Source organism: Euprymna scolopes, chromosome 5, assembly GCF_053919585.1.
Source record: "Euprymna scolopes isolate OS-2025 chromosome 5, ASM5391958v1, whole genome shotgun sequence".
Taxonomy (NCBI): Eukaryota; Metazoa; Mollusca; class Cephalopoda; order Sepiida; family Sepiolidae; genus Euprymna; species Euprymna scolopes.
Genome location: NC_136486.1, coordinates 82,360,618 through 82,388,305, shown reverse-complemented (window position 1 = coordinate 82,388,305; position 27,688 = coordinate 82,360,618). Strand labels below are relative to the sequence as shown.

The 27,688-nt window shown below is 29.3% G+C and overlaps 1 protein-coding gene across 1 annotated transcript in view; it reads right to left on the bottom strand.

Annotated features, from left to right (window-relative positions):
• LOC145276892 (U4/U6 small nuclear ribonucleoprotein Prp31-like) overlaps window positions 1–24,763 on the bottom strand; it is a 54,363-nt gene extending 29,600 nt beyond the window's left edge. Inside the window, exons 1-3 of the mRNA XM_080128327.1 lie at window positions 24,632–24,763; window positions 21,836–22,012; window positions 3,120–3,177 (exon numbers count right to left, since the gene is read on the bottom strand). Of these exons, the coding sequence (XP_079984453.1) occupies window positions 3,120–3,177; window positions 21,836–22,006 (229 nt within the window). The 5' untranslated portion in view covers window positions 22,007–22,012; window positions 24,632–24,763. The remainder of the gene's footprint in view (window positions 1–3,119; window positions 3,178–21,835; window positions 22,013–24,631) is intronic.
• Between the last annotated feature and the right edge of the window lie 2,925 nt (window positions 24,764–27,688).

The following is a 27,688-nucleotide window of genomic DNA, read 5'->3' as shown; positions in this document are numbered from 1 at the left end:
TTGCAAAAGAAATAATTAAATATACTAAAACCTAAAAAAGAATAATGCAGTATTTAATAATTATCTAATATTAAATCATGTGTGATTGTATTCCAATATACATCTATCTAAATTGACAAATATATATAGTATATTACGTTATTACATTTATTATTAATCATTTTTAGAAAGATGTAGCAAGAGGAAACAGAGAGGGGAGGCTGAGTGAATCTAAAACATTGTTACAAAAAGTTAATTTTATTTTGTCATATTATCAAAGTAACTTACGTTACACACTGACAGATTAATACTTTTTAAATTTCTTTTACATAAATATATTGTATTCAAAATCATACTTTATTTGTATATGTTATCTTTATATGTATTTGTATATTTTATTCCTGTAGATAGGTATGTTTATATATTTGTTTGCAAAGGATTCAGTCATAAACACATTTCAGAACACACTTACTAGGCATAAAAAGTCCACATATCGTATAACGATTTGATCACTGTCTGTCTGACGTAATGAACATTTAAATTAAAAATGTTTAAAAATTCAACGCTATTTCACACGGTTAATGGTAGCCGAATGGATACGGCCTCCGCTAATCGAGCCAGAGATGTCTCGTGTCGCGGGGTTCGAATTGTTCGACTGGTAGTAATCGTGACACCCTGCACTGAAGAATCCCGAAAGGATGAAACACTAGTGTCTGTAGGTATTTAATTATTATAGTAAAAAAAATAATTATGACAGCCCCTTTAAGAAATTCGTTTCTTATCGTTGAGCACTTTCAGTTGAATTAAAAGTCGGTCAATTTAGCTCTTATGCGTAGATCATCGTATAACGATTTGATCACTGTCTGACGTAATGAACATTTAAATTAAAAATGTTTAAAAATTCAACGCTATTTCACACGGTTAATGGTAGCCGAATGGATACGGCCTCCACTAATCAAGCCAGAGATGTCTCGTATCGCGGGGTTCGAATCGTTCGACTGGTAGTAATCGTGACACCCTGCACTGAAGAATCCCGAAAGGATGAAACACTAGTGTCTGTAGGTATTTAATTATTATAGTAAAAAAAATAATTATGACAGCCCCTTTAAGAAATTCGTTTCTTATCGTTGAGCACTTTCAGTTGAATTAAAAGTCGGTCAATTTAGCTCTTATGCGTAGATCATCGTATAACGATTTGATCACTGTCTGTCTGACGTAATGAACATTTAAATTAAAAATGTTTAAAAATTCAACGCTATTTCACACGGTTAATGGTAGCCGAATGGATACGGCCTCCGCTAATCGAGCCAGAGATGTCTCGTGTCGCGGGGTTCGAATCGTTCGACTGGTAGTAATCGTGACACCCTGCACTGAAGAATCCCGAAAGGATGAAACACTAGTGTCTGTAGGTATTTAATTATTATAGTAAAAAAAATAATTATGACAGCCCCTTTAAGAAATTCGTTTCTTATCGTTGAGCACTTTCAGTTGAATTAAAAGTCGGTCAATTTAGCTCTTATGCGTAGATCATCGTATAATGATTTGATCACTGTCTGTCTGACGTAATGAACATTTAAATTAAAAATGTTTAAAAATTCAACGCTATTTCACACGGTTAATGGTAGCTGAATGGATACGGCCTCCGCTAATCGAGCCAGAGATGTCTCGTGTCGCGGGGTTCGAATCGTTCGACTGGTAGTAATCGTGACACCCTGCACTGAAGAATCCCGAAAGGATGAAACACTAGTGTCTGTAGGTATTTAATTATTATAGTAAAAAAAATAATTAAAATATATATATATATATATATATATATATATATATATATATATATACATATATATATATGTAGTTTCATTTATCTTTATGCAAATGAGGTAAAAAGAGGTCAGAAGACCTTTTTAGAAAATTCAGATATCTCTGATTTTTGTAAAATTGTAAAAATATGTATTACACATCAATTAATAACAATTCTAAAAATTTCAATCCAGTTGAAGTATTTTAAAGTGGTTTAGAAAACACAAACTCCCACTTGAAAATTCAAATATTTCAGATTTGCATTGATTTTTAGCCATAGTATACAAACATCATTTATGAAAAATTTTCTGAATTTTAATTTCTTTTTAAGACTCTTAAATTATCTAGAATCAAAATCATGTAATGGATTTTGGTCACAATTAGAACAAGGAATCTAGACATAAGGATTTTAATCTGACATAAAAGTTGTGCAAAACTGTTTGGGAAATTTGTTTTTCCTTGTCCTGGGATGGGTATTATTCTAGTTATGTATATGTTCAATAAATAATTTTTGTAAGATATATACCTATATGTAGTTTTGTCCTTTAATAATTTTTACAAATTTCCTTATGTATACATACATACACACATTATATATATATATATATAGTATATTCTTTCCTTTAATAATATCATGTGATAATGATAAACTGTATATTATTTTTTATTATTGGAATCTTTTTGAGATGAGTAATTTATTTATTCATTTGCGGACGATTATCCTCGTCTTTTAGTTGTTGTTTCACAACGTTTCAGCCAACTATTCCTCTGGCCTTCATCAGGTGGTAAACTGCAGTGGGATAGAAATGCTGAGTCTTAATTGTATCCTCAGTAATTACTGCCTTCCATAGTTGTTGCCATCGAACCATGTTTTGGCCAACTAAACTTCTGGCTAGCTTTGGGTAGGATTGAAACTGCTATCTTCAGACAATGCTCACTTGGACCCATAGAGATTTAACATCTCTATCCACCATGCCACGGGCCTCGAAGGGCAATCAAAGTTGGAATTTTTGGTCTTATATATATCCAAGTTTTTTCATTCTTCTCTGGTCTTCCATCATCGGGTCTGCACTGAATAGTTGACTGAAACGTGAAACAACAACTAGAAGATGACGATAATAGTCCACAAATACTTAAATTATCAACTGGTCGTTAAGATTTCTATTATGTAAAATTCACTATTTTCTATGATCATTAATGTAATAGGACCACATATTAATGTCTAATGACAAACATTATATAAAAACAAATTGTTCACATTTTTATTAATATTTTTAATTTTATTATATGTAATAACATTAATTAATGTCACCTTAAAAGACAAATGCAAAAACAAATCATACCTCCTTCTTTACGTTTCATTGTAGAAAATTTCTCAATTTCTTGCATTACATATTTTAACTAAAAAAAATAACAGAAATGCATAATCAAAATCAATTGATAAAATATATATAAAAACAATCAAATAATGATAGTCAATTATTCAATACTATAAAATATAATTTAACCAATAAAAAAATATTTTTAGTCATTACATGTCATTACATAAATTATGGCCAATGTAATTTGCTAAATTAATCAGAATACATTCTTTAAGATATAAATATAGATATTTCTTAATATCTTGCAACATTATATAAGTTTATTGGTGGATTTAAATTTTCAAAATTCAGCTTCTGACACATACTAATTTACAAATCTGGAATTCAGATTTGAATTTTTTTATTAAAATCAATCAGATTAATGTTATTGTGAAATTATTAAATGCATGACAGACTTGTTGCAATTATTTAGGTTCTGTTCTGTATACACTTTGTTTTGTACCAGCAGTTACGAACCAGCTTTGCTCGGGCCCTTTCTACTGTTCATAACTTTATGTGTATATATATATATATATATATATATATATATATATATATATATATTAAAAAGTTTGACTCATGTCCAGATAACCTATATTTCAAGTGTTTAGACCCAAAATTAGCAGAGGAGTTTGGTAGAGTTTTCAAAGGTCAAATCGTTGAATTTTGACCCCTTGACAGCCAAATTCCTAGTCAAAAATCGATTAAAAAGATTTTCCCAAATCTCAATACCCCTTATGTCAAATTTCGAGTCTGTGAACCGAAAATTGACAGAGTAGTTTGGTAGAGAAATACACACACAAAATTATATATATATATATATATATATATATATATATATATATATTAAACAAAATCAATTATTATAGAGTTAAAATAACTAGGATTGAATGCTAATTATACACAAACAAAATTATTGCTGTAAACTAAAAAAACCAAAGTATATATTTGAAATGTCTGCTTATTACATAAGATGTAAGAACCAATAACAATGTCAGAAAACATACCATTCAGTACTGAACAAGGAACATACTGCTACTAAATCTAGTCATAGTCATTAAATCCGTAATTTGTAAATTTCATAGTCTTTAAATCCATAATTAGTAAATTTCTCCTATGTCTGTCAAAATAAAACTTATATGACTGGATTTACAATAAATTTTTCTTTATAATGGTATTGCAATATTTTTGTTATGATTTGTATATTCCAAAAAATCGCTATTTAAATCTGACTATTATCAATGGAATATGCCAGTATAGCATATCTGCTAGCAGTAGATGACTTTTTGCAACCATGTGGTCAGAGTCTGTTTACATAACAAGGTTTGTACAAATTTTCAATGTCCATTTTCTAAGGTTGTTCAAAGTTTTTCAAGGCTTTCTCCATATAATAATAATAAAGTTTTCAAAACAAAATTTCAAATGTAAAGAGTAATATAATAAACCAAAATAATTAAGAATTCACAACAGGAAAAGTCATTTTACTTCATCGCTTTATTTCATGAAATAGTTTTAAAGTTCACACAGTTATTTATATGAAGTTATCTAATTTGCAACAAAACTGATCAACTATTTACAGATTTCATTCGTTTTGTGTTTAATGTTATGTGCAATTTCAAGGCACTTTCACCCATTTTTGCTCAAAACAAATGCCTTTTAACATAAATAATAATATACCTGTCAACAATCATATTTACATTCTCTGACCCATATATATAACCAAGCGCGATTAAATGTTGATATTTCCCCCATTGTCGATTGGTGTACATTGTGTTCATTTTACTTTTTAATTTGGAATTTCTGGTATTGTGGATACAAGAGTTACACCCCTTTGTCACAAAACTATACAATATGGAAAACATTAGGTAGTTTCATACAGCAACGTAACTCTTGTATCCACTAAAATATGATGCAATATCAGAACAAAGTATTTCGATTTTATTTTTAATATTTAAAAAATATTTTAATGGAATACCATTAAATACTTTAAAAAATAATTTAATAGTAGGTATCCCAAACTAGCCTAGTTTAGGATGCGAAAACTGATAAATAAAGTTAAATTCCCCTTCAACTTGCGATACCTCGTTTATTTTTTGGGTTATTTTGATAAAGTTTTGATTCAAATAAAATTTAGTCTTTTTGCTTTATAGATATATAATTCTTTTTCTTGTGTCTAATAGTTTTTTTTCACGGGTACTTCAAGTTATGTCACTAATTTTGGTGAACGCTGCTTTATTTTTTACACAAAAAAAATGTTGGTGTTTTTCAAATTTGGTACGCGGGATATTGTGAGTCTCTAGGTATAAAAAAAATAGTACCATTTTAAAGAAAAAAATGTCACTTATCAATATGGTGAGCTTAAAAAAGGGTATTAAGTTGTTTTTCACAAAAAAAATCCAACTTGAAAACTTCAATGAAAGAAATATGAAAGAAATTCAATTGAAAAAATCCGGAAAATCTCAGTTTTGTAGAGAAATATCTCCTCTTTAATAATCTGTTGGTGTCATATTACTATGCTCATAAATCAAGGAGCGTCACTAATAAAAGTGACTGTACCTACACATGAAGATTTACAACTTAATCCCAAGTATGTACAAAGTAAGCTTCAGCCTCTGTCCCATCAACGAAATGTTGCATCCCTCTGCCTTTTCTACAAGTATTTTAGTGGTGAATGCTCTGACGAACTGCAATCACTTGTGCCCCCACGACATGAGCACCCTCGACAAACCCGACAGGCTGCTAAATCCCACCCCCACACTGTAGAGATCCCTAGATGTAAAAGATCTTTTTACTCCAATAGTTTCTTCCCCAGAACCGCTAGACTCTGGAATTCCATTCCAGGTCCCTGCTTCCCTAACAGTACAGTACTGACGTGCAGAAGTTCAAGTGTAACGTGAACCGACATCTTGCTGCCCAAATCCCTACATAGTACCCCAGTAGTTGTTGCCCCTGATAGTAGCCCCCTACACCAAAGTGGCAATTTACCTTGTTTGGGGTGAAAAATGTAATAAAAAAAAAAAATGAAAAAAAACAGTTTTCAATCAAAGTTCTTGTTTTTGTTTATTTTCTCTACCTTCTTTCAAACTTTCATACTTTGCTTTATCTTCTTTCGGTTGGATAAACTTCAGCATTGTTAAATTATCTTTTAAAAATTAAACTGGGTACATTTTAAACCAAAAATACATTTTTAGTTGCGTGTGACTGTGATGGAAAATTTTTTGTTCATTTTAAAAAATGTGCCTCATTTTTTTGTTTACTTATTTGTCAGGCGTTTTTGATATATGTAACATTTTGTTAAATTTTTTATTAGACATTACAAAAAAAAAAAAATTAACAAAATATAGCTAAGTTTAAGTTACGTGCAACAAGTCATGTGTAAATAAAAAAAAATTAATTTCATGTAAAAATGTGCATTTTTTTTATGTTCTATTGTGTTTTTTTATGTTCTATTGTGTGTTTTTTTATGTTCTACTGTGTGTTTTTTTATGTTCTATTGTGTGTTTTTGATAAATTATTTCTTGTACACTGTACATTACTTAAAAAAATACCTTAAAATATAATTAAGTTATGTGCATGTGGCATGTAAATGAAAAAATTAATTTCACTGCAAAAATCATTTTTTTTTGTTTATTTAATAATTCCCGAGACGATACTTCTACAGTTTATCGCTGAAAATGGAGACGCCATTTTTTTTCGTGCACCTTCGAGGGAGAAATCAATATTTTAAACTATGACCAAAGTTAGAAATAAATAACAAAAAAATAATAATATTAATTATTAATTACTTCCAGAAAGAACTATGAAAAAAAGTAAATAAAGAAAGTGAAAGAGAACATATATCCATAATTATTTAATTGAAAATGTTTTGATTTAATTAATGAAAACGGGAATGTTTTTCATGAAACGTATATATTTTTTTATTATTAAAAACGGAAAATGAAAAAATTATTAAAACCAGAAAAATAAAATGACATTCAGAATTGTCTAAACTGGGTGAGCGCAATTTAAAAACCAAAACATTTAATGTATAAAAATTTATGCAAATATAATTGTATGAAAATTTATGCAAATATAATTGTATGAAAATTTATGCAAATATAATTGTATAAAAATTTATGCAAATATAATTGTATACAAATTTATGCAAATATAATTGTATACAAATTTATGCAAATATAATTGTATAAAAATTTATGCAAATATAATTGTATAAAAATTTATCCAAATATAATTGTATAAAAATTTATGCAAATATAATTGTATAAAAATTTATCCAAATATAATTGTATAAAAATTTATGCAAATATAATTGTATAAAAATTTATGCAAATATAATTGTATAATAATTTATGCAAATATAATTGTATAATAATTTATGCAAATATAATTGTATAATAATTTATGCAAATATAATTGTATAATAATTTATGCAAATATAATTGTATAATAATTTATGCAAATATAATTGTATAAAAATTTATCCAAATATAATTGTATAAAAATTTCTGCAAATATAATTGTATAAAAATTTATGCAAATATAATTGTATAAAAATTTATGCAAATATAATTGTATAAAAATTTATGCAAATATAATTGTATAAAGATTTATGCAAATATAATTGTAAAAAAACTTAAGCAAATATAATTGTATAAACATTTATGCAAATATAATTGTATAAAAATTTATGCAAATATAATTGTAAAAATATTTATGCAAATATAATTGTATAAAAATTTATGCAAATATAATTGTATAAAAATTTATGCAAATATAATTGTATGAAAATTTATGCAAATATAATTGTATAAAAATTTATGTTAAAAATAAAATTGTATAAAAATTTATGCAAATATAATTGTATAAAAATTTATCAAATATAATTGTATAAAAAATTATGCAAATATAATTGTAAAAAAATTTATGCAAATATAATTGTATAAAAATTTATCAAATATAATTGTATAAAAATTTATCAAATATAATTGTATAAAAATTTATGCAAATATAATTGTATAAAAATTTATGCAAATATAATTGTAAAATAATTTATGCAAATATAATTGTATAAAAATTTATCAAATATAATTGTAAAAAAATTTATGCAAATATAATTGTAAAAAAATTTATGCAAATATAATTGTATAAAAATTTATGCAAATATAATTGTATAAAAATTTCTGCAAATATAATTGTATAAAAATTATGCAAATATAATTGTAAAAAAATTTATGCAAATATAATTGTAAAAAAATTTATGCAAATATAATTGTATAAAAATTTATGCAAATATAATTGTATAAAAATTTATGCAAATATAATTGTATAAAAATTTATCCAAATATAATCGTAAAAAAATTTATGCAAATATAATTGTAAAAAAATTTATGCAAATATAATTGTATAAATATTTATCAAATACAATTGTAAAAAAATTTATGCAAATATAATTGTATAAAAATTTATGCAAATATAATTGTATAAAAATTTATCCAAATATAATTGTATAAAAATTTATCCAAATATAATTGTATAAAAATTTATGCAAATATAATTGTATAAAAATTTATGCAAATATAATTGTATAAAAATTTATGCAAATATAATTTTATAAAAATTTATCCAAATATAATTGTATAAATATTTATGCAAATATAATTGTAAAAAAATTTATGCAAATATAATTGTAAAAAAATTTATGCAAATATAATTGTATAAAAATTTATGCAAATATAATTGTATAAAAATTTATGCAAATACAATTGTAAAAAAATTTATGCAAATATAATTGTAAAAAAATTTATGCAAATATAATTGTATAAAAATTTATGCAAATATAATTGTATAAAAATTTATGCAAATATAATTGTATAAAAATTTATCAAAGATAATTGTATAAAAATTTATCCAAATATAATTGTATAAAAATTTATGTTAAAAATAAAATTGTATTAAAATTTATGCAAATATAATTGTATAAAAATTTATCAAATATAATTGTATAAAAAATTATGCAAATATAATTGTAAAAAAATTTATGCAAATATAATTGTATAAAAATTTATCAAATATAATTGTATAAAAATTTATCAAATATAATTGTATAAAAATTTATGCAAATATAATTGTAAAAAAATTTATGCAAATATAATTGTAAAAAAATTTATGCAAATATAATTGTATAAAAATTTATGCAAATATAATTGTATAAAAATTTATGCAAATATAATTGTATAAAAATTTATGCAAATATAATTGTATAAAAATTTATCCAAATATAATTGTAAAAAAATTTATGCGAATATAATTGTAAAGAAATTTATGCAAATATAATTGTATAAAAATTTATCAAATATCATTGTAAAAAAATTTATGCAAATATAATTGTATAAAAATTTATGCAAATATAATTGTATAAAAATTTATCCAAATATAATTGTATAAAAATTTATCCAAATATAATTGTATAAAAATTTATGCAAATATAATTGTATAAAAATTTATGCAAATATAATTTTATAAAAATTTATCCAAATATAATTGTATAAAAATTTATGCAAATATAATTGTAAAAAAACTTATGCAAATATAATTGTATAAAAATTTATGCAAATATAATTGTATAAAAATTTATGCAAATATAATTGTAAAAAAATTTATGCAAATATAATTGTATAAAAATTTATGCAAATATAATTGTATAAAAATTTATGCAAATATAATTGTATAAAAATTTATGCAAATATAATTGTATAAAGATTTATCAAATATAATTGTATAAAAAATTATGCAAATATAATTGTAAAAAAATTTATGCAAATATAATTGTATACAAATTTATCAAATATAATTGTATAAAAATTTATGCAAATATAATTGTATAAAAATTTATGCAAATATAATTGTAAAAAAATTTATGCAAATATAATTGTAAAAAAATTTATGCAAATATAATTGTATAAAAATTTATGCAAATATAATTGTATAAAAATTTATGCAAATATAATTGTATAAATATTTATGCAAATATAATTGTATAAAAATTTATCAAATATAATTGTAAAAAAATTTATGCAAATATAATTGTATAAAAATTTATGCAAATATAATTGTATAAAAATTTATCCAAATATAATTGTATAAAAATTTATGTAAATATAATTGTATAAAAATTTATGCAAATATAATTGTATAAAAATTTATGCAAATATAATTGTATAAAAATTTATGCAAATATAATTGTATAAAAATTTATGCAAATATAATTGTATAAAAATTTATGCAAATATAATTGTATAAACATTTATGCAAATATAATTGTATAAAAATTTATGCAAATATAATTGTAAAAAAATGTATGCAAATATAATTGTATAAAAATTTATGCAAATATAATTGTATAAAAATTTATCCAAATATAATTGTATAAAAATTTATGTTAAAAATAAAATTGTATAAAAATTTATGCAAATATAATTGTATAAAAATTTATAAAATATAATTGTATAAAAAATTATGCAAATATAATTGTAAAAAAATTTATGCAAATATAATTGTATAAAAATTTATCAAATATAATTGTATAAAAATTTATGCAAATATAATTGTATAAAAATTTATGCAAATATAATTGTAAAATTATTTATGCAAATATAATTGTATAAAAATTTATCAAATATAATTGTAAAAAAATTTATGCAAATATAATTGTAAAAATGTTTATGCAAATATAATTGTATAAAAATTTATGCAAATATAATTGTATAAAAATTTATGCAAATATAATTGTAAAAAAATTTATGCAAATATAATTGTAAAAAAATTTATGCAAATATAATTGTATAAACATTTATGCAAATATAATTGTATAAACATTTATGCAAATATAATTGTATAAACATTTATGCAAATATAATTGTATTAAAATTTATGTAAATATAATTGTATAAAAATTTATGCAAATATAATTGTATAAAAATTTATGCAAATATAATTGTATAGAAATTTATGCAAATATAATTGTATAAAAATTTATGCAAATATAATTGTATAAAAATTTATGCAAATATAATTGTATAAAAATTTATGCAAATATAATTGTATAAAAATTTATGCAAATATAATTGTATAAAAATTTATGCAAATATAATTGTATAAAAATTTATGCAAATATAATTGTATAAAAATATATGCAAATATAATTGTATAAAAATTTATGCAAATATAATTGTATAAAAATTTATGCAAATATAATTGTATAAAAATTTATGCAAATATAATTGTATAAAAATTTATGCAAATATAACTGTATAAAAATTTATGCAAATATAACTGTATAAAAATTTATGCAAATATAACTGTATAAAAGTTTATCCAAATATAATTGTATAAAAATTTATGGAAATATAATTGTATAAAAATTTATGCAAATATAATTGTATAAAAATTTATGCAAATATAATTGTATAAAAATTTATGAAAATATAATTGTATAAAAATTTATGCAAATATAATTGTATAAAAATTTATGCAAATATAATTGTATACAAATTTATGCAAATATAATTGTATAAAAATTTATGCAAATATAATTGTATAAAAATTTATGCAAATATAATTGTATAAAAATTTATGCAAATATAATTGTATAAAAATTTATGCAAATATAATTGTATAAAAATTTATGCAAATATAATTGTATAAAAATTTATGCAAATATAATTGTATAAAAATTTATGCAAATATAATTGTATAAAAATTTATCAAATATAATTGTATAAAAAATTATGCAAATATAATTGTAAAAAAATTTATGCAAATATAATTGTAAAAAAATTTATGCAAATATAATTGTAAAAAAATTTATGCAAATATAATTGTATAAAAATTTATGCAAATATAATTGTATAAAAATTTATGCAAATATAATTGTATAAAAATTTATGCAAATATAATTGTATAAAAATTTATGCAAATATAATTGTGCAAAAATTTATGCAAATATAATTGTATAAAAATTTATCAAATATAATTGTTAAAAAATTTATTCAAATATAATTGTAAAAAAATTTATGCAAATATAATTGTAAAAAAATTTATGCAAATATAATTGTAAAAAAATTTATGCAAATATAATTGTAAAAAAATTTATGCAAATATAATTGTAAAAAAATTTATGCAAATATAATTGTATAAAAATTTATGCAAATATAATTGTATAAAAATTTATGCAAATATAATTGTATAAAAATTTATGCAAATATAATTGTATAAAAATTTATGCAAATATAATTGTAAAAAAATTTATGCAAATATAATTGTAAAAAAATTTATTAAAAAGTTTGCATAAGAAAATATAATTTTAATAAAACAATTTTGTAATGAAAGCAACATTGGATTTTTATAAAATAGTTTTTTTTTGTTTTTTTTTTCGAACAAATAAATAATTTTAATGAAACATTTTTTTGAATTAAAGCAACTTTAAAGGGTCAACAACAAATTAATTTAAATGAAACCGAAAAATCATTATCTAGTTTAATTTTTTTATTTTATTTCATGCTTCGGGCATAGTTTAAAATACTGATTTCTCCCTCGGATTTTAACGACAGGTGCATGAAAAAAAAAAATGGTGTTATCAATTTTCGGCGATAAACTGTAGAAGTACCCCCGAGACGTATATGTTCTATCAGGTGTTTTTGATAAACTTGAACTGAGATATCTGAAGGTTATGTTAGGTGTCAAAATCAACACCAGTGGAAATAAAGTTCAAATGGAAGCTGCTCTCTCTGACTACTTGAGAAGAAATCCAGTTGATTCATTTCCACCTCCAAAGCAACAAAAAAAAAAAGTCCCTTAGTGAATCTGCTGAACATTGATAACTCCTGTAGTTGTGATGAAGAACCACCTCAGGATATCTTTAGTTATGAGCACCAAGGACAATGGGTTGCTGTCTACTATACCAACTTTTACATTGGCCAAGTCATTGAGGTTATATCTGCATCTAGGGCTGTAATAAAATTTTTATCGTAAACCAAAGGTAGAAAAGATTTTTTTTTCGATGGCCTTTGTCAGATGACATTGCACAGGTAGAGTCAGCATTTGTTTTACAGATGGGGTTTTGAGGTAATGCCAGTTTTAAGTGATGGTAGGATTTGGAGTGTTCTTGATATATCTACCATAGCAGAAGCTTATGAAAGAATTCTGAGAGAAAATCAATAAGGAAAGGAATTGTAGTAAGACCTCTGCCTATAAATTATCTTACTTGTTTACTTGTCTTTTAAGTTGAAAGTTTTTCAATGCTTGAAAAAAATGACTTGTGACTTTTTGTATAACAAATTTCTAAATCTTATTGTTGTCAGTCCTATTTTGGAGAGTTTAAATCCCCCAAAGTAAAAATATTTCTGTGGCAAAAAGTTTTGTTATTAGAACCAAGGCAAACATTTTTTTTTAATTCCTCACCCCAAAATTAGTAAAGTTGCAAAGTTTCAAGCTTCTACCTCCAATGGTTACATTTTTACAGTTATTTCAGGAACATATACTTTGACTCATTTTTTAAAACTCTTTTTTGCCCGTTTTACCAAATTATCTGTTCGACTGATTTTACATGGTCCACAATTGAGTGGTTTTATTAATTTTTTCTTTTAATCATAAATTATCTTGATCTCTAATGTGTTATGAATCATACTAAGAAGATTCAATACATTAGCTTTTGAAATGAAATTGATATGAACAGTCAAAGTTGCATTTCCGTGTCATATTTGCACTTTTTTTCCATTGGTAGTGAGATTTTGCCTAGTGTTTAGGTTGGTTTCATCTAATAATTATTGCTTTCATTAGTATTAATTTTCATTTACCACAAGATGAAATTACATTTATAAGGATTTTTCACTTGTTAGTAGCTTATATTTTTAGTTATATACTATGAAATTTGGATTCTGGACCATAATAGCAAATTTTCAACTTTCCAACAAACTTTGAACAAGCATAACTTGATGGCTAATTGAGCTACCAAAATAAATTTGATACTTTTGTTTATGGTTTACAAAATCTATATGACCACATTAATTTTTTTTTTTTTTTAGATATAATGAAAATAAAATTTTGGTTTGGGATACCTATTATTAGTATTTATTTTGCTTTTATTTTTAATATCTCGACAAATGTTTACTGGACAATTTTCAAGGCTTTTTCAAGACATTTTCCATATTTTCAAGGATTTTTCATGGTAATAATAGAAATAAGGCCTTTTCAAGGTAAAAGTCCAAATTTAAGAACTGTGCAAACCTTGTATGAACACTCGATAAAGAAGTTCTACCAGTTGATGACATTTCATTTTTTTTAGTCAATAAGGGAAAAGAAATGTCTTTGCCATGAAATTTGAACAAAACATGGGTGTTTTTCAAGTCAAAAGTTAGAACATTTCAAAGCTGAGGCTATGTAGTATAAAGTCAAGATAGAAACTTCCTTCAAATGGTATTTAATAGACAATACGTTAATTTTTTTTGTCTTAAAATTTAAAGAGAATTGGCTGAACACTTTTTACATACATATCGATAGAAATAGTGACGAGTGCCAATAACATGATTTTTTGAGTGCTGTGACAAAAGATGTTTTTGTATGAAATTCATAACAAAACATTCGTGCATGTTCAAATTAACAATTCATTCTTTTATATCTTTTATTATTATCTTTGGAAGGCTCTGGAAATATTAAAACAATATTGAATTATAACATTTCAATTTTTTTTTTCAATACATATGCAGAGAAGGTATCATACTAAAATAATAATGTCATTATTTAGAGACCTATTCTTAACATAGGAGGGCAGGGTGTTTTGGAACAATTTAATAAAATAAAGATACTGTAAAACAAAAATGGCAAGGTATCTTCTTTGCATAAGCACCTTTTTTTACTTCATTTCATATCAGCATAGAATTTTGTGTATTTTTCTATGATACTTTCTTTAGAGGCTTTATGATTTTCAGACGTGTGTTCCGCTACTGTGTTCGTTACAACTCTACTTTCAACCAAGTCGTTGTTTGTTCACCACACTCTTTTCTTCTACCTCTTCTTTTACACACGTCCGTTCGTTTTCGTGACTCAAAATCGTCTCTCTTCCTGCTTTCCTGTCCTCATTCTTTTCGGAATCAGGGTACGAGATTCTCCGAGATTCCACGAGACTTTTTTCCACATAAATGCAGGCGGGCGCCATCTTGATTCTTAGTTTGTGCTCTGCAGGCACAAACGCGCAGTCTCTTTAAAGCTAAGCCACTTTCTCCACACTCCCCCCTGATCTCATGATCAGAGACGACAGGGGGGTGGTGATTGCCACCGTCGGGTGCTTCTACGAAGGGGGACAGTGCTGCTCTTGTCTTTGCGTGCGCTCTCATCCACCGCCTGATGGTCGGGGAAGGCTTCATCTCCGTGGAGGGTACTGATATCAGAGTCATTGCTTGATAGGGATGGTGCAAACCAAAGCGATGGCCCACTCGTCTCAGAGTCAGAATCACTCTCATCGTCCACTGGAGGTGGTACATGTGTCGCCGGCCGTAGGTCCCTAACGTGACGAGGTACGCCATCAACCTGGACACACTGCTGATTCACCACATCGGTCACTGTGCCTCGTTTATACTTGTCAGTACATCGGTTTCCTGGCAGCTTCACCCAGACAGCATCCCCTTTGGCATATCGATTCCGTTCTATCTCAGTGACCACAGTTGTATCGGGGTGGATTCCTTTTTCTCGGACACGGTACTGATAGATTGCGTTTGCAGGCGCCGTTCCTGGAGAGACGCCATCCTTTGGCATGAGATTATACCAGTACACAGCTTCTGTGATGGTGCACTGCTTCCTGGCTGCAATTGTTTTGATGCTGCGATGGCTTCTCTCAGCTATACCATTGCCAGAAGGCACATAAGCGCATCTAAGCCGCAGACGCACACCCCACTCTTGTAAGAACTACCTCATCTGATGGCTGCAAAAGGCTGGGTCGTTGTCCGTCAGCACTTCATCGGGCTCACCTCTTTCACAGAACACGGATGACAGCTGGTGAATAATGTTGCAAGAGTCCTGACGCCCGAGGAGTCTCCAGACTGCGAAACGTGTAGGCCCACAATCGATGAGGGTAAGGAAGTGGTTGCCACCATAGTGTGTGATGTCCATGCCCACTCTCTGCCACTTACCACTCACTCCTAACTCCCCTTTCTTCCATCGTGCTGGAGCTGGGTCGATGGATTGGCAGGCCTCGCAACTTTCCACCACTCTTTGGATATCTTTTTTTCCTACTCATCTTGACAAAGTACAGTGTCCGCTTGATGCCAGGATGTCCACACTGTCGATGAATGTCCATGATGCGCGCTGCATCCACATTACACACAACTGCTGCACATGTGTTTTGCAGATTATCAGCATCTCTCCGAGCACCAGCCAGAAGCCATCGTTGAGGGACTCTTGTCAAAGCATCTGCTCTGTTGAGCGCAGACCTGATCAACACTACGTCCACGGTCAAGTCGTACTCTGTGATGGTGTCGACCAAGGTGGCAAGCCGTCTTCGAATTAACATCTCACTCGATGCTCGTGTCGTCAGCCGTGCTCTTCCACTTAATGCATCGGTTATCCACCGATGAGTGCATGCCGAGTCAGTCATGATATGTAGAACCTTGGCATGCCATTGAAGCGCCAAGTTAACGCCCTTCAATGTGGCATCAAATTCGGCCAGGTTTATGTGCCTCGAATCATTCTCTGGCCGAAGCCAACAGGCATCTTCAATAATGGAATCATTAACTGCAAGGGCAACTCCAAGGGCCAGTGAACTAGCATCCACCCAGACCGTGAACTCATTCCCGCTGACGCACCACTTTCCCTGAACGGGGTCATCACTGGTCACTCTGGACACAGTCTCTGTCAACATGCTCCTTAGGGTGACAATGTGTACTGCATCGTCCCATCCCGACGGCACGGCTGTTGCACGTCTCTTTATGGCTGCCACGGCCACCCTGAGCCAACTGCACACAGGGAAATGGCCTACCATTTTTCCACAAAGCGAAAACACTGTTCATCGAGTGATGTCTACTGGGACCTTGGGAACGTGACTTCCTCTTCTCCAGCAAAGTCCCTCCTTGCTATTGCGCACGTGCAGGCCGAGAACTTTTGCTCCATCGCACAGATGCTCTGGTTCCTTACATGTCAGTCCAAAGCTTTCAAAGTGCGTTCTAACCGATTGCGCTGACATAAGGTTCTCATTGACGAATATATCATCGATGTATGAGGATGTTGCCTGTTGCACTGCCTCATCTTGCTGCCGGATAGCATGCATGATTGCTGTCATAATGCCTGGGGCCACATTTAGACCGAACCCTAGCCTGGTTAGACAATATCGGGTTCCTCTAATTTCCACAGTCTGAAATGGCCACAATTTCTTCTCAATGCGTATTTGCAGATAGGCCCTGCATAGGTCCAGAGTTGCCACGTTCGATCCCTGCTGTCGCCACTCCCTCAATTTGAGTGCACACACATCAGCCCTTGCTGTATATGGGTCGACATGCTCATTGAGCTCACGGTAGTCTAGGACGGGGCGGACCTTTTGTTTGGTCTCTTTTACGACGGTCATCAAGGGAATCAGCCCTCGCGGGAGGCCAAATCCTCTGGGTATGGAAGAAGCGAGCCATTGTCGATCCACGTTTGCAGTACTTCTTCATACTGTTCCCTTAGCCACATGGGTGGGGGATATTCCGATAACCGGTTTCGCAAGGATATTGGTGACTGATCATTTGACCACTTCCAAGATGCCGTCTATGCATTGGTGTTTCTATCATACTCTGCATGAAAGTCAGGCTCGTCGAGAGTTATGGCAGCACAAACATGTTCCTCACATCGGGAGAACTGTACCTTGCCGGTTCTGTCCACGGTAATTCCGCCCAGTTGTGTAATCAAGTCCATACCCAAGAGTAGGTCGTACCCGAGAAGCTCTCCCTCCATCACCAGGGCTCGCACAGCTACTGCAGGTCCGTCGTTGATGCTTGCGCGGATAATGCTCACCCCACAAGAGGCTAGTGAACCCCCGCCTACAGTTAGTACCGGAATTCTCTCTGCTTTCCAAGTGGCACAGCATATCTTGCTTACGAGAGTCTGGGTGCACCCAATGTCCACAAGCGTGAGGCGCTCGCTTCCATTAATGTGTATGCTTACAGTGGGTAGCGCCCTGCTCAATGACGATCTGGGGAGAAGACTGGCGCTGTAGCTTCTTCCCCTTGCTCGTTTCCCGGACAGGTGCGGGCCAGGTGTCCGCGTTTTTTGCACTTGTAGCACTGCGGCCCGTCAAGTTTCCGAGTTGGTTGACGTGACGGAAGACAATCATGGGCCAAATGGTTGGGTCCTCCACACTTATAGCAGGTTGTAGCTGCGCCCAGGTCCTGCAATCCAACCTGTGATGGTTGTACAGCTGCCACTTGGTCTATAGTGTTAGGGCTTTTCTTTAGTATTGCTCGTGCCCGCGCCAATACTTCCGATATGTCCATCTCGTCCACTTGGGATGAGGCACGGAGCAGATCTTCCACACTCTTAGGTAATCCTGCAACAAAGGCGCACACCAAGCCTTTGTCTGACATCCCTCCAAAAAGGACCGATAGCTTTTTTAGCTCAGCCAGATACACATCCACCGTTTCCCCGGGATGTAATTTTCGGGCCATGAATTCCTTCCATGCAGTAATTGGATCTAATGCAAATGCTGTAAAAAGGGCGCGCTTGATGTAGGCAAAATCTGTTTTTTCCTCATCAGCCAACTGCTGGTATACTGCATATGTTCCCCCAGTGAGGCGCATTGGGACCACGCATTCTATATGCTTCACCCCACTGAGCTGACATATTAATTCTGATTTTTCCACCCATTCCTGCACTGAGTGATCAGTGCTACTGCCATCAAACAGGGGAATTAGCTTGGGGTCAAATCCTGACGTCATGCCGGAATAGCTTATGTTCGTTACAACTCTACTTTCAACCGAGTCGTTGTTTGTTTTGTTCACCACACTCTTTTCTTCTACCTCTTCTTTTACACACGTCCGTTCGTTTTCGTGACTCAAAATCGTCTCTCTTCCCGCTTTCCTTTCCTCGTTATTTATGGAATCAGGGTACGAGATTCTCCGAGATTCCACGAGACTTTTTTTCCACATAAACGCATGCGGGCACCATCTTGATTCTTAGTTTGTGCTCTGCAGGCACAAACGCGCAGTCTCTTTAAAGCTAAGCCACTTTCTCCACAGGTACATACATACATACACATATATATATATATTTTGCTACAATCATTTGGCCTTCGGGACAAGATCAAAGTGTAGTATTACCATTTTATTGTTATCTTTTTTTGTTTTTACACGTCAATAAAAAATGTTTTAAAAATTGGGAGTTAAGTAGGACATCCCCAAATATGAAAGGGTGAATGCGGTATTATGGTGAAAGAAGATACTAGCTGGGAGAAACTTTTGACTTTGTTCAGTTCTGGAGTGACAAGGATGACCAACGACCCCCCAAATCCCCCCTTTTGAGTTGGCCATGTGCCTAAGTTTTTTGTTCATCGTTGATTTTGACTGTATTTTTTTAACATGAATAAAAGATTTAATATCTCAAAGTGTAGTATCTGTTCTTCAGATGCTGCACTTCTATTTCTTGTTCTCTTTCGGTGGAGGAGAAATCCTTCACGACTGAGACAATTTTTATTTTTGTACCTTTTCTCCATGTTAAAAAACGACCCTGGTGTCTAACTCTGTCCCGTGGGGAGGCATAGTAAATAGGTACAATCATTTCATTATTTTTTGTTTTGATTTTTTAAATTTTTAATCATTCTTTCTTTTGCACTAGCTATGAAAATATACCAAACTCATTTTTGAAAATGTATTTATATTATTAGACTGCTAGATGTTCAAATGATGAATCTGCCTACTTTATAATAAATGTGTTTTTCAAATAATAAGACTAAGGATAAAAATTAAATATCTTATGTTATTTTGTTGTAGGTGAAATCTTACATTGTGATAATTCTTAAATATTAGCATTAGCTGGTGGAACTCTTGTACAGCAAACCAAAAAGTTATCAAATAGATAAATTCTTCAATTAATGGGAAAATTTCAGTTTTGAAAATTTTCAATGTGCTGGAAATTTCACAATATTCATTTCAACAAGCTGAGCATGTGGAATCTCCCTCCAGGAGTGAAACATTTACTGTCACCATGACTAATGTTTGTGCAAAATTACAAAAAAAATTCCAGGTGTGGTTATTGAGAACAAATGAATGAATGAACATTTTTAGAGCAATTTTACCCCAATAATGGCCGGGGGGGGGGGGTTAACCAGAGTTATCCCAGAAAATCCGTTCTGACAAAAATTTACTTTTATCATGACTAGTGTTTGTGCTAAATTTTTTTAAAATCCAAGGCGTGGTTATTGAGAAAAGTGCAAACAGACAAACAGGAGTGAATTACTAGGTCCAATTCCTCCTTTGTTGGGGGTGGGGGAACCAACAACTGATTAAAAAGAGCAAAATTAAGAAATCTTGCTAAAATTAAGGAGTTAGAAAAACAAATTTATTGTAAAATAAACTGCAAAATCTCTACGATTCCTACAAATACCAGTTCTTTTAGATTATATTTGCTACAAACACCCAAGGTGGTTCATAATGGTTAGGTACGGGCAAAATGAATGCCAATGCTCAAAATGTATAAACATTATTAAAGTAGTTGGAAATCTACAAAAAAATGATAAATCAGCTTTCAAAACTATGTCCCCCTATCTTTGTCCGCTCATTTTTGCCCGTACCTAATAATGGTTCACAGCTTCCTTCAGTGTATGTAAGTGAAAATACTTACAATACTGCAACTTTTAATGATGGTAAATAGTTTTATGTGCTTGAAAACGGTCTTTGATAATTGCAATTTGTACACAATTTCCTTTAATTTGATATGTTATAAGCCAGATTTTGTTAATCCTTTATATGAATGGTGGCTATTTTGGATTTTCTGGTCACCATGTTGGATTTTTCACAGTGTGATGATGACAAATGATAATGTCCATCAGAATAATACTTCACATGATGATAAAGCCTCACTTACCATTTCTTTTAGCAGTTTTTACAGTGATTCTACTTAAAGTTGTTAGAATGAAACTTAAATATGCTAATTAGTATATTAATTAGTCCATAAGTTACCAAGTGAGATGGTCATAAATACAGCCATCTGAACCTTCAGAGTATTGTGATAATGTGTTCAAAATTTCATTATAATATCTTTAAAAAATCTGAAGATACAGTTTTTTAAAGATTAATTCCATAAATTGTGCAAATTTCCTGCATTTGAACAGAACTGACTTAAGACAAAATGTCCAGTGAACCATGCATTTTTTGATACTTTGAATGATCATGACTCTAGTTCTAATGGACTGATTTAAAAAAAAAATAATGACCATATCTCTTTGTTTTTATGCTTTTTTCAATAAAGCTTAATTTGAGTTTATTAGATGTCAAGAAAAAAAATGGCCTGGTATTGTTAATAACAATGCATCCTTCTTTTATTTAATTGTATTTATTTTATTCAAAATAGTTCTGTTACAAAGGTTATTGTTATTGATGATTTTTATATTGAAAAGTGTTATTAATTTTTTTACTTTTTGAACATTTTACAAATTTTCCAAAATATTGAAATCAATTTCTTACTTCTTTACTGTCTCGAAGTTTAGCAACACTTCGTACAGAATGTCTGCTAGTATCAACTTCCATAACAATGTCGGTGACTTCAGTAACTTCTTCCGGTTCTTCAACATCATTAGTTTCCAAATTGTCACCTCCTTCTTCCAAATCAGCCAACAGTTCATCAGCCAGGGACATGATTAACTGAAATGTAAATAATAATAATGTATAATACTTAAATTTAGTTTCCAGAAAAATTATAAATATCTCTAATTATAAAATTGAACGAAAAATATTTGATAACGAAATTTTAACTAAAATCATATCTCTAATCTATACTCCTATAAATTTGTATTTTTGTATCGATATTCATATTAAAAACCCCTTTTTTTTATTTATTTATAAAGAAAATACAATTTTGTTATATGTGGGTTGTGGAATTGCATTCATCTGCAAAAGATCTAGCTAATTTGCATATTCTTTTAAACATTTGTTTTAATTCCCTATTAGTTTTTTTGGTTTTCTTATAGGATGATCATCTTTAGTTAACTATTACGTGTAATTATATATTTATAAAAATACAATTTTGTTATATGTGGGTCGTGGAATTGCATTCATCTGCAAAAGATCTAGCTAATTTGCATATTCTTTTAAACATTTGTTTTAATTCCCTATTAGTTTTTTTGGTTTTCTTATAGGATGATCATCTTTAGTTAACTATTACGTGTAATTATATTCATACAGATATTATACATGATTTATACTTGCATAATATTTATGTAAAAAGGTTATAGTAAACACAAACTTCTTTCCATTTTTTCTTTAATATAATATCTTAAGATTTTTAATTTACTACTTATCCTTGAAATAGTTAAAAAAAAAAAAAAAAAAAAAACAACCAAAAGAGATAATTATTTTTCCAAAGATTTTTAAAGTTGACTTATTTGGACCTGAAATTCAAACGAATTTTTGTACTTTTATTTTTTAACATTCGTCACTGTCATTTTTTCAATCATGTAAATATGCACTTTTTCCTTTTAGAGATTAATTTTTTTCATATATTTCGAACAGAAACAAAATTTAAACATAAACTAAAAAATAATTATGATAAATATCAGCACTTCTGCATGTTGGTGACATGAGGCAAATGTGTGTATTTTAGTTTCATGAACCACCAACAGATGCTGCTTGTCAGCCAAAGAACAGGGATCGATAATTCTTCCTCTTCTAAAAGTGCATGCAAACTAAAATTATATTTTTATATATTTTTATACAATCTTTCTGTACAAAAAACAAATTATTTTTAAACCTTTATAAATATTTCATGTTTTTTAAATTATATTTAGCTACATTTTTATACAACCTTACCGTAAAAAAAAAACAACAATTCTAAAACAATCTATAAATGTTTCATGTTTTATTATATTTATGATTTCATTTTCAGTTCTGAATCACTCATTGAAAAGAAATCATATTAATACATTAAAATTATATTTTGCTACATTTTTGCACAATAAATGCTTTGATTTTCACATTTTTGCATTATTTATTTCGTTATTATATATTTTTGTGTTATCGTAAACACCTGTTTATATTTGAGGTTCACATAATGGCAGCTACACGGCATTTCTCTTTCGAATAACAGGGGTCGATAACTCATCTCTGTTGCTAATATGTCACTGCCCTGCAGAAGTGCCCAAGCATCTTTTAGGGGTAATTTAGCAGAAAAGCCAACAAACAAATATACGAAAAAATATATATATACAAGAAATAAATGTTACCGTATTCAAGAAAAGTTAATTTTATACCTACCTGGCTCATTTGTTTTGGTTTTCAAGTAGTTTTTTTTTTTTATTGCTCATTATTTAATATTAAAAATTCAGTTTTTCCAAGCAGCTAAAAAAAAAAAATAGCGGCATCTTCTTCTTTGGAAAGCAAGCCTCATTTTGATTTTTTTTTTTGGAATTTTTACACATGCCAACTTCCCTATGTTAAGAACGGCTTTCGAGGTTGAGCATGTTTATTGCGAAAGTCATTCTTAACATGGGGAGGTTGGGGGTGTTTATTCTGAAAGCCGTTCTTAACATGGGAGTCTAAAAAATACCCCCCCCAATCAAAACGTGGCTTGCTTTCCAAAGAAGAAGATGCCATTTTTTTTTTTTTTTAATCTTTAACCTAATATACATTTAGAATACTTATTCATTGAATCGTTTAGTAATATTATTATTATTATTATTATCATTTTACACATGCATATACTACGGAAGAATTTAAAATAATTATTCAATAAAACTATAAGGAATTCAAGGAATGATCTGTACGAAATATATATGGCTGAAAGATAAAGATATTGCAGATAAAAATAATTCAAACATTGCAAATTCACGTGATTGCTAAAGTAACTCGTAAAAACTGAATATTTTTGATGAAATAAAGAGCATTTAAAACTTTGTGAACCAACTAGGTAGAAAGGTAACTTTTATTGGTTATGGTAACATTTATTTATTGTATATTTGATTTTTCATCACTTTTTCATTTCACCATTTCAAAAAAAAAAAAAAAAAATTAAATAAATAAATAAAAAAATAGATTAACTTCATATTTCTTTAGAAATCTTTCGAATTCTAGTTTTTATTATTTTGAAATCCCAAAAGTTGCAATAATAGACTTAAATTAGAAAAAATTGACATTTAATTTCGACAGTAAACACTGTGAGAAACAATAAAAACTAACCAAAAATCTTTTCTTTATCAAGGCGCACCTGTCAAATAAAAATCATAATTTTAATAAACAATTTATTCAACCATTAACAAAAATGCTTACCTAAAACTATTTAACAAGCCGGGAAAAGTGGCAATTTACGGGTAGATAAAAACCGGTGCGAGCCGGTGTAATCACATAGAAGTCCCTTTAAAATAAAATAAGTCAGAAATACACATGTATGTTCAATATTATGAATCAGTTAAAATAATTTTAAAAAGTCGAACAAAGTTATTTATTTTCGTTCCGTTCTTCATATAAAAAGTATCCAAAGTAAATTCTATAAAATAAAAAACGTTTGAAACACGAAATATTCACATTAAATTCTAGTACCACACTAATTCCTACTTAACTCAACGTTCTTCTGAGTAATAGGCAGTGAATTATACAGATAATATAAAAGTTTTGAAAATATAATTAAATCCTATTTTAGTCCCCCAAATTATTGGCAGTGAAATTGTCTTCTTCTTCTTCTTCTTCTTCTTCTTCTTCCAAATACTATTACTACTACTACTACTACTACTAAATCGTTTAAAAACTGTAATTTGAGTCGAATCATATCTGAGAGATATTTAGAGATGCGAGATGCATATAAACGAAAGCGTAGCACCCCCTTTTAAAACAACAAAGCTGGACGGTGTCCGAGTAAAGAAAATGAAGAATTGAAAGTTCTTTGTGCTGTTAAATGTTGGCCAGCAATTATCTTCGGCAGAGATCGTCTATTCTGGACCATCCGATGGACAGGGTGTGTTTGTGTGTGTGTGTGTGTGTGTGTGTGTGAGAGAGAGAGAGAGAGAGAGAGAGAGAGAGAGAGAGAGAGAGAGAGAGAGAGAGAGAAGTCTTTCTTCAAAATGATTTCTGGGTTCTCTCTGCTAACCGACTGTGATTTCCAATGGTGCTAAAAAAGTTCCTAAGGGGACAAATGGAATTAATGTGCCCTGCAAGATGATTTGCCAGTGTGTGGCCAAATTGCTTTGCAGGTACATTGATTTGTGAGAGAAAATGTCTTTATTTTATTTATGATTGCTACAGATATTTGTTGATCAGGATTAGCTAAACTTATAAGACTTTATAAGGACACAGAATAATAATGCAGCAACAATAAAGACAAAATGACAATCACAGGCGAGCAATATAAAAATGATCATTGTTCGTTTTTGTTAGCTCCTTACATCAAGTGGTTTCATGCATTGTCTGGAGCGATTTACATTTAAAAAAAAATGGAAGTAACTGATAAGGTACAAAAACGTACTAAAAAATCTGGTTGGTAGGGCTCTGAAATCTTGTATGGAACCCTTGTCATGTTGTGCTATTTTCAGTTGGAAAAGGTCATCTTAAAAGGAACTCATCTAAAGTATATTTCCAGAAACTTCATCTTGGTAAAGTGTTGAAGAAAAATCTTTCTAGAAGGAATATTTTGGGGCTATATAACAAAACCTTTATTTTAGTTGGACTGGAAGAAAGTTAAATACAACAAAATAATTGTTATGAAAAAAGGTTAATGTTAAATGTTCAAATAAGTAAATTAGAGGAGAGTGAGAAGGTGTTTATTCCCTTTAGTGATAATTTTTTAATTGACTTTATATGGGAAATGCTGGAGAAGCAGTCCAATAGAAATGTATCCTCATGTGAAGCAATTTCATTGGTTGATAGGTCACTCACTCAGGATAGGTTTACACCACAAGAAAAATGACCTTTGTAAAATATTCAATGTTTATTAGTTTGAATACTTAATACTTATTCGTCAGTTTTATCAAAATACTCAATCACAGACTAAGTGACTCATATTTGACTTCAACCAATGAAAGCTGAGCACCTGTTAGCATTGGCTACATAAGTAAGAATCCAAGCATAGCCGGCAGTAAGAGACTCAACTTACCACATGAACCTATGTTAGTCACAACATAGTGTCATCAACTACTGCACAGACTCTTTACATGCAAACTAAATTTAGCCTGAGCCATTTGGTTACAGGCTTTTTGGCAAATAACACAAAACACAGTAATGAATGACTAAATATAGCACTGCTTATATACAGGCTTACAAACTCTTTCATGGACACACAAGTGCACACACATATGAACAAAACAACAGTGTTGATTAAGACCCTTGAACTATTCTTAGCATTTTAATTTTAGATGTTCTGTTAAGTCATAAATAAAATTGATGTATTTATGTATGAATAGACTTTGTAATTACACTGAAATGGTAGGAAAAGATTATGCCTTTTGCCGGATAATATCTTTTCTTCAGTTTTGGTGCTTTTGTAATAGAAAAATATTGTTAGCTTTAATTTTGAAAGAAAATCTTTTACTTGGTGTGTTCATCTTGCTGGGCCCTCTTTTCTCTCTCTCTCTCTCCCTCTCTCTCTCTCTCTCTCTCTCTCTCTCTCTCTCTCTATATATATATATATATATATATATATATATATATATACACTTGTGCCCGATATTATTCATACCCCCTCTTGAAAATTGAGTTTATTAGGTGTAACTTTGTAAGAATTTATTGTTTACGTCCATATTGTAACATATTCTTAATAAACCTCTTCTGATCATTTTCGTCATTTTAAAATCTCGGGATACTTGTAATAAAAGAAATATACAGCTATTTATAAAATATGCAATGTTCAAAAATAATCATACCCCTTTATTTTTTCAGTATTAATCGAGTTTCTGACTGTCTGTTTCCTGTTTGATTCTTTTTTTGAATGCTTTTATACAATCTTTGATTAATTTCATTTCGTTTTTTGCATTTTTCAGAAATTTAAATGATATCAACTGAAAACCAAAAAAAGAATAAAAATTATTAGAATGGGGAAGAAAAAAGAGCTTAGTAATGATCTTAGGACTAAAATTGTGAATTCACATAAGGATGGTTTAGGTTACAAGTCAATTTCCAAGAAATTTGAGGTCCCTACAGCAACAGTACAGAGCATCATCAAAAAATTCCAGAGCCACCACACAACAAACAACTTGATTGGTAGAGGAAGGAAAAGGAAACTGTCTGCTAGAGCCACCAGGAATATTGTAAGAAGTGTTAATGCAAATCCAACCACCACTACTAGGGACATTTTAGAAAATCTGGAGTCTTCTGGCATAAAAATATCAAGGCAAACAT